General features: G+C 46.2%; 1 protein-coding gene across 4 annotated transcripts in view; it reads right to left on the reverse strand.

The window, feature by feature from the left end:
• Positions 1-15,500, reverse strand: part of pax7a (paired box 7a) — a 64,127-nt gene that overhangs the window by 4,970 nt on the left and 43,657 nt on the right. For all 4 annotated transcript variants that reach the window (XM_048255275.1, XM_048255274.1, XM_048255273.1 and 1 more), the window contains exon 8: positions 336-588. In XM_048255275.1, coding sequence (XP_048111232.1) covers positions 336-588 — 253 coding nt within the window. The remainder of the gene's footprint in view (positions 1-335; positions 589-15,500) is intronic.

Genomic DNA, 15,500 nt, shown 5'->3' on the forward strand with positions numbered 1-15,500 from the left:
CAATTATGAACCCAAACATCCCCAGTGGCACTTCTGTGGCAATAGTTTTTAAGTCACCTTTAAACCATTATATTTAAATACATCATTTGACTTGACTTAAATACATCATTTGACTTATTTCTATATTTAAAGAATTCCATTACGACACTGAATAGTGAGTATCAACATTTGTCACCATTACAAATATAATTATACACTCACACACAAATTCTCTCTCTCCTTGTCCTTCACACCCCCACTATCTTACTCTCTCTCTCTCTCTCTCTCTCTCTCTCTCTCACACACACACACACACACACACACACACACTCCCTGCTCTCGCTCCCTCTACTCACTCTGGCCGTATTGGCTGTACTGGTATCCGGCGGTGACGGGGTCCACGCTGTAGCTGGTGGCGCTGTAAGTCGGCGGGCAGTAGGACTGGGACGAGGCCAGGCTGTCCACGCCCTTGATGGAGTCCGAGCGCTGGCTGCAGCTGGCCGAGATGGGGTTGGACGAGCTCTCCAGGCTGCCGTGGAGCGGCGAGATGGAGAAGTCGTGCTGGGGCTGAGAGGGCACCCCGCCGGGGCTACTCAGGATGCTCATCACCTGGAGAAACAGAGAGACAGAGGGGGGGGGAGAGGGAGAGAAAGAGATCCTTTTATAGATACAGTATGTTACATGGCTAACTGCTTTGACAGTAGTATAATTCATGGGAGTGTGGGTGAGAGAGTGTGCGCACAAAATTGAACTACTATTTAATAGATAAGTCAAAGTCAAAACAAAATTGAACTACTATTTAATTTCTTCAGTTCCAGACATAAAGGTCGGGGGGGGGCAATTTAAGTTGGGTTGTAATGAGAGAGAGAAAGAAAAAGAGAGTGAGAGAGAAAGTGAAATAGAGATCTAATGAGGGATGTAGAGATTGAGGGACTACAGTATGGCCAAAAAGGGAGGAAAAAAGTTTTGAAATTACCATGATTCTACTGTGTATTCTAGAACACTTCTCCTTTTCCTGCCCTTCATGTGCAACGGCCTTTAGTTATGACACTAAAACAACTTGTGTCCTCTATTTCTCAGCTTACTATACACTATACACACACAACTTCTTCTACACTCTATATACAGAAAGACAGACGTGGAAAGAGGCTGAGAGAGAGCGATAGTGTGTCCCACACCAGCAGTTAAGTGAAGACACAAATATTCTAACCCTTGTAAATTAGCCCTACCAAACTCACAAAAATAAACACTTCCCTAACTTTGTAGTGGTGCCAAGCACCGCAGCATCCATGCATACTTTTAAAAAATCGTCTTCTGGAGGGATGGATTTCTGAGGGACTTGGCTCTCCTCTGCGTCCTGAGTCTCGAGAAGAGTGGGGACACACAGACGGTGCCAGTGATTGCACAAGGCATACTGAGAGAGAGAGAGAGAGGGTCCCAGGCTGCTAAGTGGGCGCAGACACACACACACACACACACACACACACACACACACACCCCAGTCCTCAGGCCCAGACCACAACACGCACCAAGGGAGCATCTAATCCCCGCCTCTGGCCCTCTCCCCCGCCCCCAGCTCATGAATAGTAATGAGGCAGATGAGAGTAAACTCTCCTTTTCTCTCTCTCTCTCTCTCCCTTTCTCTTCATCTGAAAGAAGGGCTCCAGCATGGCCTGTTCCCACCAGCCCACCCCCCAATGTCTCACTGGCTGCAGTTTCAGCCTCACACCACATGAGGCGCAACTGGCCAGATCTCCACACACTTCCAGTACAGTTTAAATTTAAAAGAACTCTATCACTTTTTACACTACAAAGGACTTCCTGATGCCCTGTTTGGGAAGTCAGCCTTTAGTCATCGTTTGAACTTTCATAATATTTCACTATCAACACAAGAACTTTTTTAGCTCTTAGTGTGGAGGTCTGAGACGTAATTAACAAACTTAACTTTTTTTTGGTATTGTCTTGCGATGATCTATTTCTATGTGTTTATGACCTATCGATTTCCCTTTATTCAGCATCTGTTGTCCTGAATGTGCATCCTCTGTTATTTAACTCTTACTTTTCTTTTTCTGCTTGGTTGGCTTATATAAACTTGTCAGGGTATCTAAACCGCTAAACCACACACACACAAACACACACACACACACACACACACACACACACACAATAATTCTGGTCTTGATCAATAAAATCCCAACAGCAACTAATCAGTGAGACAAAAGGCCACATGATTTGGAGAAAACAAACACAGGCACAGACACACACGCAGACACACATGCGGACACACACACACGCAGACCCTTCTGGTGTGAAGCTTGTGAAGCTCCACTTGTCTGCGATTGGACGGAAGAGCGATGCCAGATGTCCGTATGTGCATGCGAGACAGAAAACGGAGTGGACACAGAGAGGACGATGGGCCCTTAACTCAAACAGCTGATGGGACAGGCCACCTCACAACCCACACTACAGCACAAACAAGACCATAAATCTCAACATACAGAGAGAGAGAGAGAGAGAGAGAGAGAGAGAGAGAGAGAGAGAGAGAGAGAGTGTGTGAGTGAGTGAGTGAGAGAGAGAGAAAGAGAAAGAGAAAGAGAAAAAGAGAGAGAGAGATGGAAAGAGAGAGGGGGGTTGCTGGGACTCCACACACACATGCCCTCCTTGCAGTGCGGACACAAAGCATCCTTCCCAGCATCAGGTTCACATTGCGCCTCGCCACGCTCCGCTGACCTCTACCCCCATGACTGCTAAACCAATTAGCCCATCATGGAGATGGTTAAACAGTCACTCTCTCATACATGCACACACACACACACTCTCTTTCTTTCTCCCTTACTCACAGATACACAAACGCACACTACAGAAATACACACACACTACAAACAAACACACACACACACACACACACACACACACACACACACACTGCAGACAAACCACATAAAAGCACATTGAAAGAAAGACGTATACATCCACCTATGCTTATACTTGTAGCATACATACTTGCAGTCACACACACACGCACGTGCACACACACACGCACACACGCACCACACACACACACACACACACACACACCTCTATCTGTGGCGAGTTTAAGCTCAGTTCACCGCACCACCGTGGCAGTGTAAAATAGCCGACAGCAGTGTGGATCTCTGGAGTCGACATCCGAGCTGCCTTTGTACTGGAGGAGCAGCGCAGAGGAGCCCACACCACGGCGACAGAGAGAGAGAGAGCAAAAATTAATCATATTATGATTAATATTCCACAAATGTCTCCCAGGAAATATGAAACACTTGAGGCACATCACAGAGACATAAAGCTGGTTAGCCATTTCCTCATGTTAATTCTATCAGTGTGCAGAACCCCCCCCCCATCCCTGTCTGTTTCAACCCACCCCAACCCCTCACCACCACCACACAGCAGACACACATGTGACATGGCCCTGCATAAGCGAGATTCAACTCCATACCCAATAAAACCTCACACACACTCCTTTACACACACATACACACACACACACACATACACCACCCTTAACTCCCAACCTCTCTTCCCCAAGCATGTGACTTTCCCATATGGACGAGAGATTCATACTTTCTCTGATTAATATGGATTAGTGAATGGAGGAGTACAAACAGCCCTTGTGGCTGGGTCGTGGTGGTCGGGCAGAGTGTGTGTGTCTGAATGTGTGTGCGTGTGTGTGCGTGTGTGTGCGCGTGTATGTGTCTGAGTGTTTAGGGTGTGTGTGTGTGTCAGGGGGTTATACTTGACGGGGTCCAGCAGTAGGCAGCTGGAGGGGGTTGGATAGATTTAGTCATCAGTTAATTGAAGCTTGATTACACCCTTTCCCTTTTTATATGCACATTAAATTAAATGGCCGACAATCAGGCCCTTTCTCCAATCAGCGCCCACTAATTAGAATTCATGGATTTCTCTGCTAGTTTCCGCAATGCAAACTGACCTCCTTTGCAAAGTGCCGATGAGACAAGTTTTTTTGTGTGACTTTCTAAAAAAAAAAAAAAAAAAAAAGATGGATCCATTTTTGCCTCTATTGTTTGAGAGAATTGAACTATCTTAAATATCCCACCTTTCCTCAAAGATAACTGCTCATACATTGCTTTCATTTTCAATTTATATTCAATTTCATATAGTCAAGACACAATTATGTTTCAATAAAATTAGAATATAAATGTAGAAGAGATTTTAAGGCTGGAGGTCTACGCTTTTCTGCAAGTATAATCATTTTTGTTGCCTCTTCAAAAATTTCCAGTAAGAAATTTCAACTTAAAAGTCAACTGAAAGTGCATGAATACTTCCACAAAATGTAATTTTGCAGTTTTCAAACCAAATGTTTTCCTCTGAATCTAAACTTAGCATCCTTCCCCAAACAGATTTTGACCTTGACGCATCTTTCCCAAAAGAGTCACGGCTCAAGTTTAGCTGGGGGGTGGGGATTAGAGGCTTAAGCACGGCCGCTATCGTGTTACCCATCCGAAACATTGACGCAGTTAAATAAACAAAAATCAATAGCATTGTGGGGCCCCAATCTGATATGGGCAGAGAATGTAATCTCCGATATCTGGTGCTCCACTAACAGGGAAAACAACCTCCTGCGGCCACCAACACACATACACCCAGACTGATGAGAGGGACTGAAAGACCATATACCATAAACGGACACACACTTCACAGAATACACACACTACTCTACAGAATACACTCTACCTGTGAAAGACATTTCCATATGCACAGCAAAACATACAACAAAAATTGTATGATATATATGACCACAAGATGAGACATTACACACTGTATGAATGAGCTTCTACACACACTATGTGTAGTTTTCAAGATGCATATGACATACAACACACATACAAAACAAGCATTTCTACACATAAACTGTCTATACATAATACACCACACACACACATACAATACAAGCATTTCTACACATAAACTGTCTATACATAATACACCACACACATAAAACATCATCCAAATATAAAGCCAACAAAAATCTATATAACATTCACACGCAACTTGTACACACAGAACTCCAAATCCACCCACTATACAGTTAGGTGACACGTTTGTATTTCAGAGTCTAAATTCCAAATTCTTACTCTTTCATATTTTCCTTTCTATTCACTTCTCTTTTGTTTTTTTTCTTTCCTTTCTTTCGTTCCATCTTTATTTCTCTCCCCTCCTCTCCTGCACTCCATTCATCCCTCTCTCTCTTCTCCCTGTCTGTCTGTCTGTCTATCAGGGCGTCAGTAGCAGCAATGGCGCTGGCGTTTGTTGTTTGACTTTGAGTGCGCTCTGCTGGTGTAGATAATGGGAGACAGGACCCTGTGTTTAAAGGACTGCGCTCCAGGCTGTTCCCCCACTCCTCTCCTTTCTCTCCGTCCCTCCCTCCCTCCCTCCCTCTCTCTTCGCCAGCAGATAGATTACTCTCTAAATAATAATAAAAAACTAATTAATTCCCCCCTCCCAACTTCTGAGAGGGCCGTGCCACTGGCACCAACACTGTAGCAGTGTAAATTGATACAATGTGCATCCTTTCAGATAAATAAATAGTAGCATTCGCTGTGCGAACACACACACACACACACACACACACACACAAAGGATTCTTTCTTTCCCTCCTAATTTCCTTTTCAGTCAAATTACATTTTTTTGTCTGCTTGAGTGTTAGTTGACTTCCCTCCCACAAAAATAGCCGACAACTACAATAAGCTACAAGGAAGTTGACTAGAACACATGACAATAACTCAGGGGGCTGCTAACTAAAGGGGGCATTAAGCTGGGGTTCTCAGCCCCATATTCATACATGTCATACCACAGCATTTTGGATCCTGGCGGTTAAATCGCCCTCTTTCATTTCCTGTTACAGTACTTAGCATAATCGAAAGCCATTTCGGCGGTCGCGGGAATGTAACCGCGGCTTTCAATTTCATAAAGCTTTCCTTCTCCCTGCTGAGGAGGGGAGGCATTCTCCAAAGACATGGAGGAGACCGGGGTGAGTCTGGCTTTAGCCTGGTCCCTTGTTGGCCCAGATCCAGCCCAGATCGATTACGAGATCAGCTGGTGTCTGGGACAGTCTACGTCAAAAAGGTCAGACAGTGAGGAAATGGGAGTGCAAAGACGCTTGGACACATTGATAAACTGCAGAGACCATCACATTACTGAGCCGACTACAGACAGGTGAGCCCATACTAGATCATCTAACTTTAAAAAAAAAGTCTATGAATCTGCACATATTACTGCAGATATTTCTAATAGAGAGCACTATATTCTTTTGAAAGGTGTTCCTGGAAGCATTTCTCTTTACAGGAGACCAGCAAAAGACAAAAGAGGTGAGGTTTGGAGAAAGAATAGAGAGGGATAACGGACAGAAGAATGAGTGTGGGTGTAAAAGAAGAGAGGCAGGATGGACAGAGAAAGGACGGGTGGAGGGATGGAGATAGTGCAAGGTGTGTGTGTGTGTGTGTGTGTGTGCGTGCAGGGGTGAAGTGGTAAAATAAGAGATGGGTAAATTCTGAATTCTGAGATCTCGGTGAGTTGGACTGCGCCATGTGGTCTCAGATTTAAAAAAAAGACATTTAGAACATGTTTGATGATGATGGAGGTTATTGTCCAATGTGTATAACAATACCAGTGGTATTAAATGGTTCTTAAGAGTGTTGATGAGTGTACATATTATGAACGTGGATAATACAGTGTGATTTTTGAATGTTAAAAGTTGCAATTGGTGAATAAACTCTTTTGAGAGGTGGATAAACTCTAATAAGAGGTGGATAAACTCTATTTCTGACATTTCAGAGGTGAATAAACTGTGTTTACTTGCATTTAGCCTCCACTACATCTGTGTGTGTGTGTGTGTGTGTGTGTGTGTGTGTGTGTATTAAGGCAGTCCTATCTATTCCACAGACAGCAGGCAGGCCCTAAGGCAAACACACTCTCACAGCAAGCTTTGTACTTTGTACACCAACACACACAATCATACACCATCACCCACTCACACATACTCTCATACATACTCTCACATGCTCTCATTCAATCAAACAAACAATCATACTGTATCTACACACATACATATGCACATGTAAAATGAAATGCACACACTAGCAGTCAACTACAGGCATTACACATACGGATGCATACACAAACGCACTGACAAACACTGCTCTAGAAATTACCCCCCCCACCCCCCCAACACACACAGCTCCCCCCAACACACACACTGTGCTTAATCTATCCTGGAGTGGATTAACCCTCTTCTGTGTTATTGATAGGTCCTCTCTCACTCCTTTCCACCTTTCCTCTCCTCCTCCCTCTCTCTCTCTCTTTCTTTCTCTCTCTCTCCTCTCCTGTGTGGTGCCCTCTGGGAGTCCCTTTAAGTCGGGTAGGGGTCACTGGGCCGTCTCCGAGCTCCACGCCTGGTTATCTGTGGGCTGCCAGAGTGCCATCTCATGCCTCTGCTGATTGCCAGGGCAGATACCTGACTCCGAGTCCAGTAGATTTCACTTCTCTTATTTACTGCCTCTTATATGAAGGGCTGGTGCCTGAGGTGGGGATTAGTGAAAATAACTGGTCTCCGGGATCTGATGACCCATGAGGTGAGTGATAGGTTTCTTAATAACAGCCAGCATCTGCATGATACCATTACCAAATAACCTACATTACTGTGGGGGAACAATAGCTGATAACAAGACTCTCTCATACTGTATGTGCACACACATTAAAGATCAGTGATATTGTGTAATAAAAGGGAAAGATGTGTTTTGCTTTTTCTGGTGAAACATGTCTGTTTCATATTTGATGAATTTATGACTTCAAATGACGACTTAACTGAAATTCTCAAAAGCCTGCCAGAGTTGTGAGATGCAATTTCAAACACAGTTATAAGCTCTTTGTAGATGTTTCAGAGATCATAAAACAAAGTATTAATATCCCTTGTTTTGCAGTCATTGTACTGTTTCAGCTGATGTATATCTTTAAGACTAATCCTCTATAAACCTCGCCACCACCACTATCCGCATGGATCAACCCCCAAACCTCCTGCCCAGCAGGCCATCTCAGCCCTCATCTGAGCAAACAAAATGACTATTTAAAAATAACAGCGTTCGCATAAATTCAATTAGAGGCTGCTGGTCACGGCGGAGGGGCTGTGCTGGGGCAATTAGCATCTTCTGCCACCCCCTTCCCCCCCCCTCACACACACACACCCTCCGTGGCGTGCTGGGGTGCAGGCGCTGGTGGCAGGCAGCAGATGACGGGGGCCGCTCGGGGTGACAGAACACTAATGGGCCACGGCGCACTAATCAAAAGTGAAAGGCAGCTTCCGCCAGACGAGGAGGGGGGTAGAGAGGGTGGGAGAGAGAGAGAGAGAGAGAGAGAGAGAGAGAGAGAGTAAACTACTGAAAAGAACAGGAGAGAGAGATGGAGAGAGAAGAGGAAGTATGGATAAATGGAACACATAACGGAATGCAAGAGGTAACAGGTGAGAGGTCAGATGAGAGAAGCATTAAAGTGTGAAAGAGTGAGTAACAAGGAGGAAGGAAAGGAGAGAGAGAATGACAAGAAAGAAAGAGATGGAGCAACAAAGAGTAGAACAAAAAGATGGATGATGGAAATACAGGAGAGAGAGATGGAGCGGAGGAGAGAGGGGAAATAAAGGAGCATAAGAGTGAAAGAGAGAGAGAGAGAGAGAAGAGGAAAGGAGGGTAGTGTCCTTTGATGTGTCTGGGTGAGGGGAGAGGTAGACAGGCGCAGGCGCGGGCGGGTGAAGGGGGGAGATAATTGTGTTCAATTAGGCGTCTGATTGGCACTGACACTTTCTGGGCACTGACAAACTGGGCACAGATGAGGGCGATTAGCCACCGCTGGAACAAGCTGTCAGTCCTCACAATCCGTTAGCCCTGCGCTACATCACCCCTGCCCCTGTCTCTGAGTGTGTGTGTATGTGTGTGTGTGTGTGTGTGTGTGTGTGTCTGTCCACTGCCTGAGTCCTAGCGCATAGACAGGGCTCTAGACACAGCAGTCTGCTATGTCTGACATGATTGTGCCCAGCGGTGCTGCTGGCCCTCAAGTGCAGGTCCCCAGCAAGATGCCGATCAGATCAGGGCCACATCTGGGCCACATCTAAGCCAGCTGTGGCCCAGCACTGAGTAAAATCTGTGGAGAGTCTGCTGTTATCTGTGATCTCTCCTTCACTCAGAGCTCCAACGGAGCAATCTGTGCATGCGTATGTCTGTGCGCGTGTATGTATGTGTATGTGTATGTGTATGTGTGTGTGTGTGTGTGTGTGTGCGTGTGTGTGTGTGTGTTATCGGACCACTGATCAGCAGCTTGGGTCAACAGTAGCTTTGTCAGCTTGTCAGCCTGTGCAACAGACGCAAAGGGTTTAAGAGGGGAACCATCTCTTTTCTCCCCCACAAATCTCTCCCCTTCTTTTTCATTCTGTCCATCTCGATCTCCCTTACACACACACACACACACACACACACACACACACACACACACACACGTACACACACACACACTTCACAGTAGAGTGCACACACAGCTGCTCATTCTACCAAAGAGACCCCCGTTCCTCCGTCCCCCCCGAACCCCAACATGGCTCAGATCTAAAGGTCTCCTATCTCTCTGGAGTCCCCCACTAACCACAGGTTAATAGGACTTCTATTGGCCTGCAATTGGAGAACGCATGGGGTGCAATACTCTATTCCCCGCTAGTGATATGCTTGAGTGACTATGGGATGGATTCAGCCAACAGGAAAAAAAACGACCCCCCCCCCCCCCCACCCCCCCGCCTTATAGCCCTATATCACACACACAAACACACCTTCACAGAAACACACACATACATACACACACACACACACACACACACACACACACAAAATGAAAAGTCCCTGGCACAAGCACTTTGGCCAAATTAGCCAAAGTATTATCAAACTGGAGAGGCGAGGCTTAGTTTGTGTGAATGTAAATGAGAGAGAGAGAGTGAGCGAAAGAGAGAGAGAGAGAGAGAGAGAGAGAGAGAGAGAGAGAGAGAGAGAGCGAGAGAGAGAGAGAGAAAGAGATGTAATGTGAGTTGGTAGAATGGGTTGCAATGATGGTGGGAAGAGAGACAGGGAGGGAGAGTGAGGGAAAGAGAGAAAGAGAGAGAGACAGGGAATGGAGGAGGAAGGGAGGGGTTGTTTGCTGAGAACAGCAGGGGACTAGCCCAGTGAGAAATGTCAGGTCAAATTGTTCTTGACAGTGTTAATATCTGCACCTCATAGCGATAATTACATGTAAATAAATAGTGAAATAGCTCTCAGCTGGAGAGCAGAGAGCAGCGAGCTGACGCTTCAGTCAACCAGCTGGGTACTGCAGCACATCACAACAAATCATCTCAGAGAGAGAGAGAGAAGAGAGAGAGGGAAGGGAAAGAGGGGAGAGAGAGGGTGGGAGAGAGACAGAGAGAGAGAGGGAGAGAGGGAGGGAGAGAGAGAGAGAGGGAAGGAGACAGAGAGAGAGAGAGAGAGAGAGAGAGAGGGAAGGAAAGAGGGGGAGAGAGAGGGGGGAGAGAGAGGAGAGAGAGAGAGAGGGAGAGAGGGAGGGAGAGTATGAGGGAAGGAGACAGAGAGGGAGAGAGAGAGAGGGAAGGAAAGGGGGGAGAGAGGGTGGGAAGGAGACAGAGAGGGAGAGAGAGGTGGAGAGAAAAGAGGTAGAGAAGGAGATAGAGAGTAGAAAAGATAAGGAGAAGAAAAATACAAGAAAGAAAATATGAAAAAGAGAGGGAAAAGAAGAAAGAGTGAATAGAGGAAAAAGAGAGAAGATTGTGTTTTCATGCAAAATTACACCGGGATGATGCCATTCCTGTTGGACAATTCCCTACCGCACTACCGCAGAAAGCCCATCAGCCTGCTGCTGCTGCCATCACACTACCTGACTGCACAAGCACTGAGGGATGGCTGACCTTGCCTCCCTCTCTACCACTGCACTGGGGTCAGTGCTGGGAGAACAGGAGCAGCCTGCTGGTGGATGTGGATACAGAGGCAGCCTAACCACCCCGTTTACACTTGAAACAATCCTTCTGCAATCTGTAGGCTGTCTTCCAACCAGGAACAGTCTGCAAGGAAATATAATAGGCTACCAGTGGGAATCCTTGATAGTTTGTGATTACATGTATATTAGCCCCAACACCAGTTCACCTGTATTTGTCCTCTCATTATGCCATATCAATGAAGGAGCAAATGCCTATGTCTACAATACAAAGAATGTGAGTGATATATGTTATAGCCTACTGTTGTCAAAAATTATACGTTAATTGTTGTGATTAATTTGAAAACTTTTAATGCATCAAAATGACTGCAAACCAAGTGGTTTTGGTTCAATGTCAGAGGTTGTTGTAGTCATTATTATTCTGTGAATAATAACATTAATAAATGAGACTCAATGAGAAAATGGAGATAGAGAGAAACAGATGAAGAGAGGAGAAAAATAACTAGATAAAACAAAAACAAGGACGGGCTATGAAGTGAGAAAACACAAAAGGGAGAAAGAAGGGGCTAAAGTAAAGAAGAGAGGGAAATAGTGAGGGAAGAATGATACAGAGTGGGAGAGAGGGAGAGAGATACAGTGAGAGGAAGAGTGAGAGTGAGCGATAGAGCTGGCTGGAGTATTAATCATGTCTCTGCACCTGTCAATGTGGCATCTGGAACTAACAGGAAGCTGCTGGAGGAGAAGAGGACATCCAGCCCACAGCCCCTCCAACTCCTGCTCTCTTCCCCTTCCGTAACCCCGAAACCGTCTCACCCCGCGACCCCGTGACCCCCACACCACTGAGATCCCTGGCAGAACGGGGTCACTCTACACACACTGGTCCTCACCTGCCTCTGGGACGTGTTAACGTAACACACGCACGCGCGCACACACACACAGCAGCCTATCAGGCTTTGGCTGCTGCACATATAGCCAGTAACTGGAAACATCCCTTAAGTTTGATCACTTTCTTTCCTCCATGAGGTTTTCTCTCGTCCCTTTGGCGGCCGCGCTGGCAAACCACTATCATGACTGTGACAGACGTGACAAGTCATTACCACGTTTACCAACGAGCCTTTTTTTACAGCCACCACTTTATTAGCCGCCATTTAGCACAGCTGTTACGGCTACTAGGCTGCCTGCCATAACCACAAGCATGACCGCTATTCCTACTGCATCCGCCAACTCTCTACTGACACTACAACTGCTGTGCGCTAACTGCCACGAGGGAGGCACAATGGCCCCAGCCCGGGAGAATGGCAAACACTCCGTTGTGTGTCTCAGGAGGGGAAGTGTGTCTGAATGTAATTGGCATTCATGATAGCATCTCCCGTGTGAACGCGTGTCTACTTTATACAATTCTCCATCTTATGGGCATTTCTTCGGCGTGGGGCACTCATACACCGCAATGCCTGTGAATTGGTCGCAGTCATGTCTTTCTTAAATCCTCCATCTTCTAGGATTTACTGAAATTTATATTGGCTGGCTCGGCAAGATAAATGTAAATCATATTCCCTTATATTTACCATTTATCAGGATGCTGCAGCTCACTTTCTGCGGGAAATATCCCTCAGCCGCATACAAACACCCTTGCATTTAAATAGCATTTTTATTGTCCGCTAGTGCCTTTCATCTGTGCAGCAGGGAGACGGTTTCCTCTCCAGGGGAGAGGGGGAGAGAGGGAGAGAGAGAGAGAGGAGAAAGAGAAAGAGAGAGAGAGGGAAAGAAAGGAGAGAGATGGAGAGAGGGGAGAAAGAGTAAGCAAAGAAAGAGGAGAGAGGGTGTATAGAGGAAAAGAAGGAAAGAGTGAGGGACAGAGACAGAGAGAGAGATGGAGAGTGTGAAAGGAGGAGGGGGGAAGTGAGAAAGAGGAGATATCAGTAACAGCTACCAAAAAAGAACTGGAGAAAAAGAGAGAGAGAGAAAAAAACTTGGCGGGTGTTAAGGGGGTGGGGAGAGAAAATAAAGCTAAATAAATATAGAAGGGTCCATCCAAACACATCTCTTTGAAATGAGAAGGTAAGTCTGCATTTGACTCACTTGGCTGCACGGGGGGAGTGCTGGAGATTTGAGGTTAAAGGATGTGGACAGGCATGGATCTGTCCAGGCGGGTCCAGAAGGCAGCCCTGATCTCTCAACCCTATTGGCAGATAGCACAGGGAACTGGCTGGAGTCCCCCCCCCCCCTTCTAAAGCACCTCCTGACTGAAACAAGGCCCCGCTTCACAAGAGTTCCTGGCTGAACCCACAGCAAACTTCACTCAGCGTTCTGCTTCTGACAGTCGTTGGCCCACTTTCTTAAGGTTCACAGCACCGCACACATCACAGAATGTGAGGCCCTGCACTTTTACACATTTCAAATGCTCACTCACCAGTGGCGTTTTCTACAGCAAAACAAGGTAGAATGCTGCTGCTGAAGTTCAACCGACATTTGATATTTAAATAACGAAATGGGACATTTTATATATATTTTTTGACCACAGAAATTCAATAAACAATGCAGTCACTAAGATCTAAGAGCAATGGCCTCCATGTCCTTGTGCGCCTGTGGAACCTAAGAAATCATATCTGAGTAAAGGGTAAGAGGCTCTTTGATTTATTTAGCAACATTTAGCCAGTGGATATGATTTGGCGTCTGTGATTTTCTTGGCAGCTAACAAGCAGGTATTTTCATCTAAAGCCTCTTAATTTATGTATGTGCATGTGTCTGTCTGTGTGCGTGTGTGTGTGTGTGTTTGTGTATGTGTGTGTGTGATACTCTTTGATTATTTTAGCCAATTTGAAACAGAATGACTTTTAAAAGGCCTTCTCCTTAACACATCCCTTTCCCCCGGTGCTCAGTGAGTGCCCAGCTCATGTTTGCAGGCTATGTGCTTCACCCCTCTCATTCCCGCAGCTTGCCAGCTGTCACTGTGCCCAGAGACGGGTTTAAAGCACAAGTCTCAATCAATGCAACTGACGAACGCGATTCGAACATTCCCACTGATACTCAGGTGCAGGGCATCTCGTCGGGCTCCTCAAGATTAGTTCACTCTGTGTCTCTACACCTCTCTTTTCTCTTTTTCTCTTATTTCACCCTCATGGTCTCTCACTCTTTCTTTCTCCAAGTCTCTTCCTGCTTTCCTCACATTCACTTTCTCTCACTCTCTTTATATCCCATGTATTCTTTATTTCCAGCAGCACACGCCAGAACAGGTTTTGCTAAATGTAATTCATATGCGTTTTTTTCACCCCTGTAAAGAACTGTGTGTGTGTGTGTGTGTGTGTGTATGATGGAAGTGGGAAGTGAGAGTGGGTTTGAGTCTCCTCCCTTATCTCTGACTACCAGTCGTCAGGCAGGCTAAAGAGACTGCCTCTGCCGCCGCTGCCGCGCCTGCTGCTAGCAGGTTAGCGCAGCGTTAGCGTTAGCCGCAGAGGCTGCCGCAGAAGCCAGGCAGGCCTGGGGACAGGGATCAAAGGGAAGGATGGGGGGAGACGCGGATCTGCCTCTGATCCCGCCGTGGCGAGGCCAGACCCAGCCCCGCTTACACTCTCACACACATGCACACACACACACACACACACACACACACACAGGGAGAGAGAGAGGGAGGGAGGGAAAGAGAGGATTGTGTGCACACAGGATCACACATACACACAGATACAGGATTATGAACATAGAGGATCATACACACATGCACACACGCATGCACACACACACACTCATAAACACTCATTTCAGCACAAATGAGTGTCACATCAATAACATATTTGTGACAAAGTCTTGATGTTAAATTCAAACGTCTTCATTTTCTGAAGTGCCGCGCAAAGTGTGCAAATGTAACAGCTCCAACTCTACTCTCAAACAGCTGGAAACATCCAAAGAAATACATTTTCTTTCCTCCTCAATTTTACAGAAAATAAATTATGAAAGTAAGATGAATTTCCACAATCACCTCTTCATCTAACCGCAAATAAATCAGCATTAAACTCACTGTTTTTCCACCACAGGCTACCCCCCTCACTGATCTACAGCTGATACAGACAGCGGTTTCCATTGTGTCTGGTCAAAACAGTCGCCAGAAACTTCTCCATGTGCAGCAGCATGTTTGAGAGCAAACCGACAGTTAAGGCCAGAGGATGTCTCTGTCAGATCACTTACACACTACTTAGTGACCAAGCAGTAGTAACTGGTAGTCTTTGCTTGAGCAGTTAGGCTCTTCATCTTGACCCCAGCAGAACACACATAGCGTCTGACCCAAGAGCAGACCCGGCCCAGATCAGCCTGATCCATGGCATATCTGACATAGATATGCCATGTCATATCTAAATTGAGTTCAGGGCCAGACCTAGGCCAGACCCGGGTCAGATCAAGCCTGAGCGTCTCCAGAGTCAGCGTGTGTCTGTGAGGATTCAGACTGCAGTGGGGACATGGGGCTGCAGCTGTGCTCCTATCCTGTGGACCAGCAGGGGTCCTCGTCTGTCCCCGCACTGCAGTGC

Source organism: Alosa alosa, chromosome 10 (assembly GCF_017589495.1).
Source record: "Alosa alosa isolate M-15738 ecotype Scorff River chromosome 10, AALO_Geno_1.1, whole genome shotgun sequence".
NCBI classification, from domain to species: Eukaryota; Metazoa; Chordata; class Actinopteri; order Clupeiformes; family Clupeidae; genus Alosa; species Alosa alosa.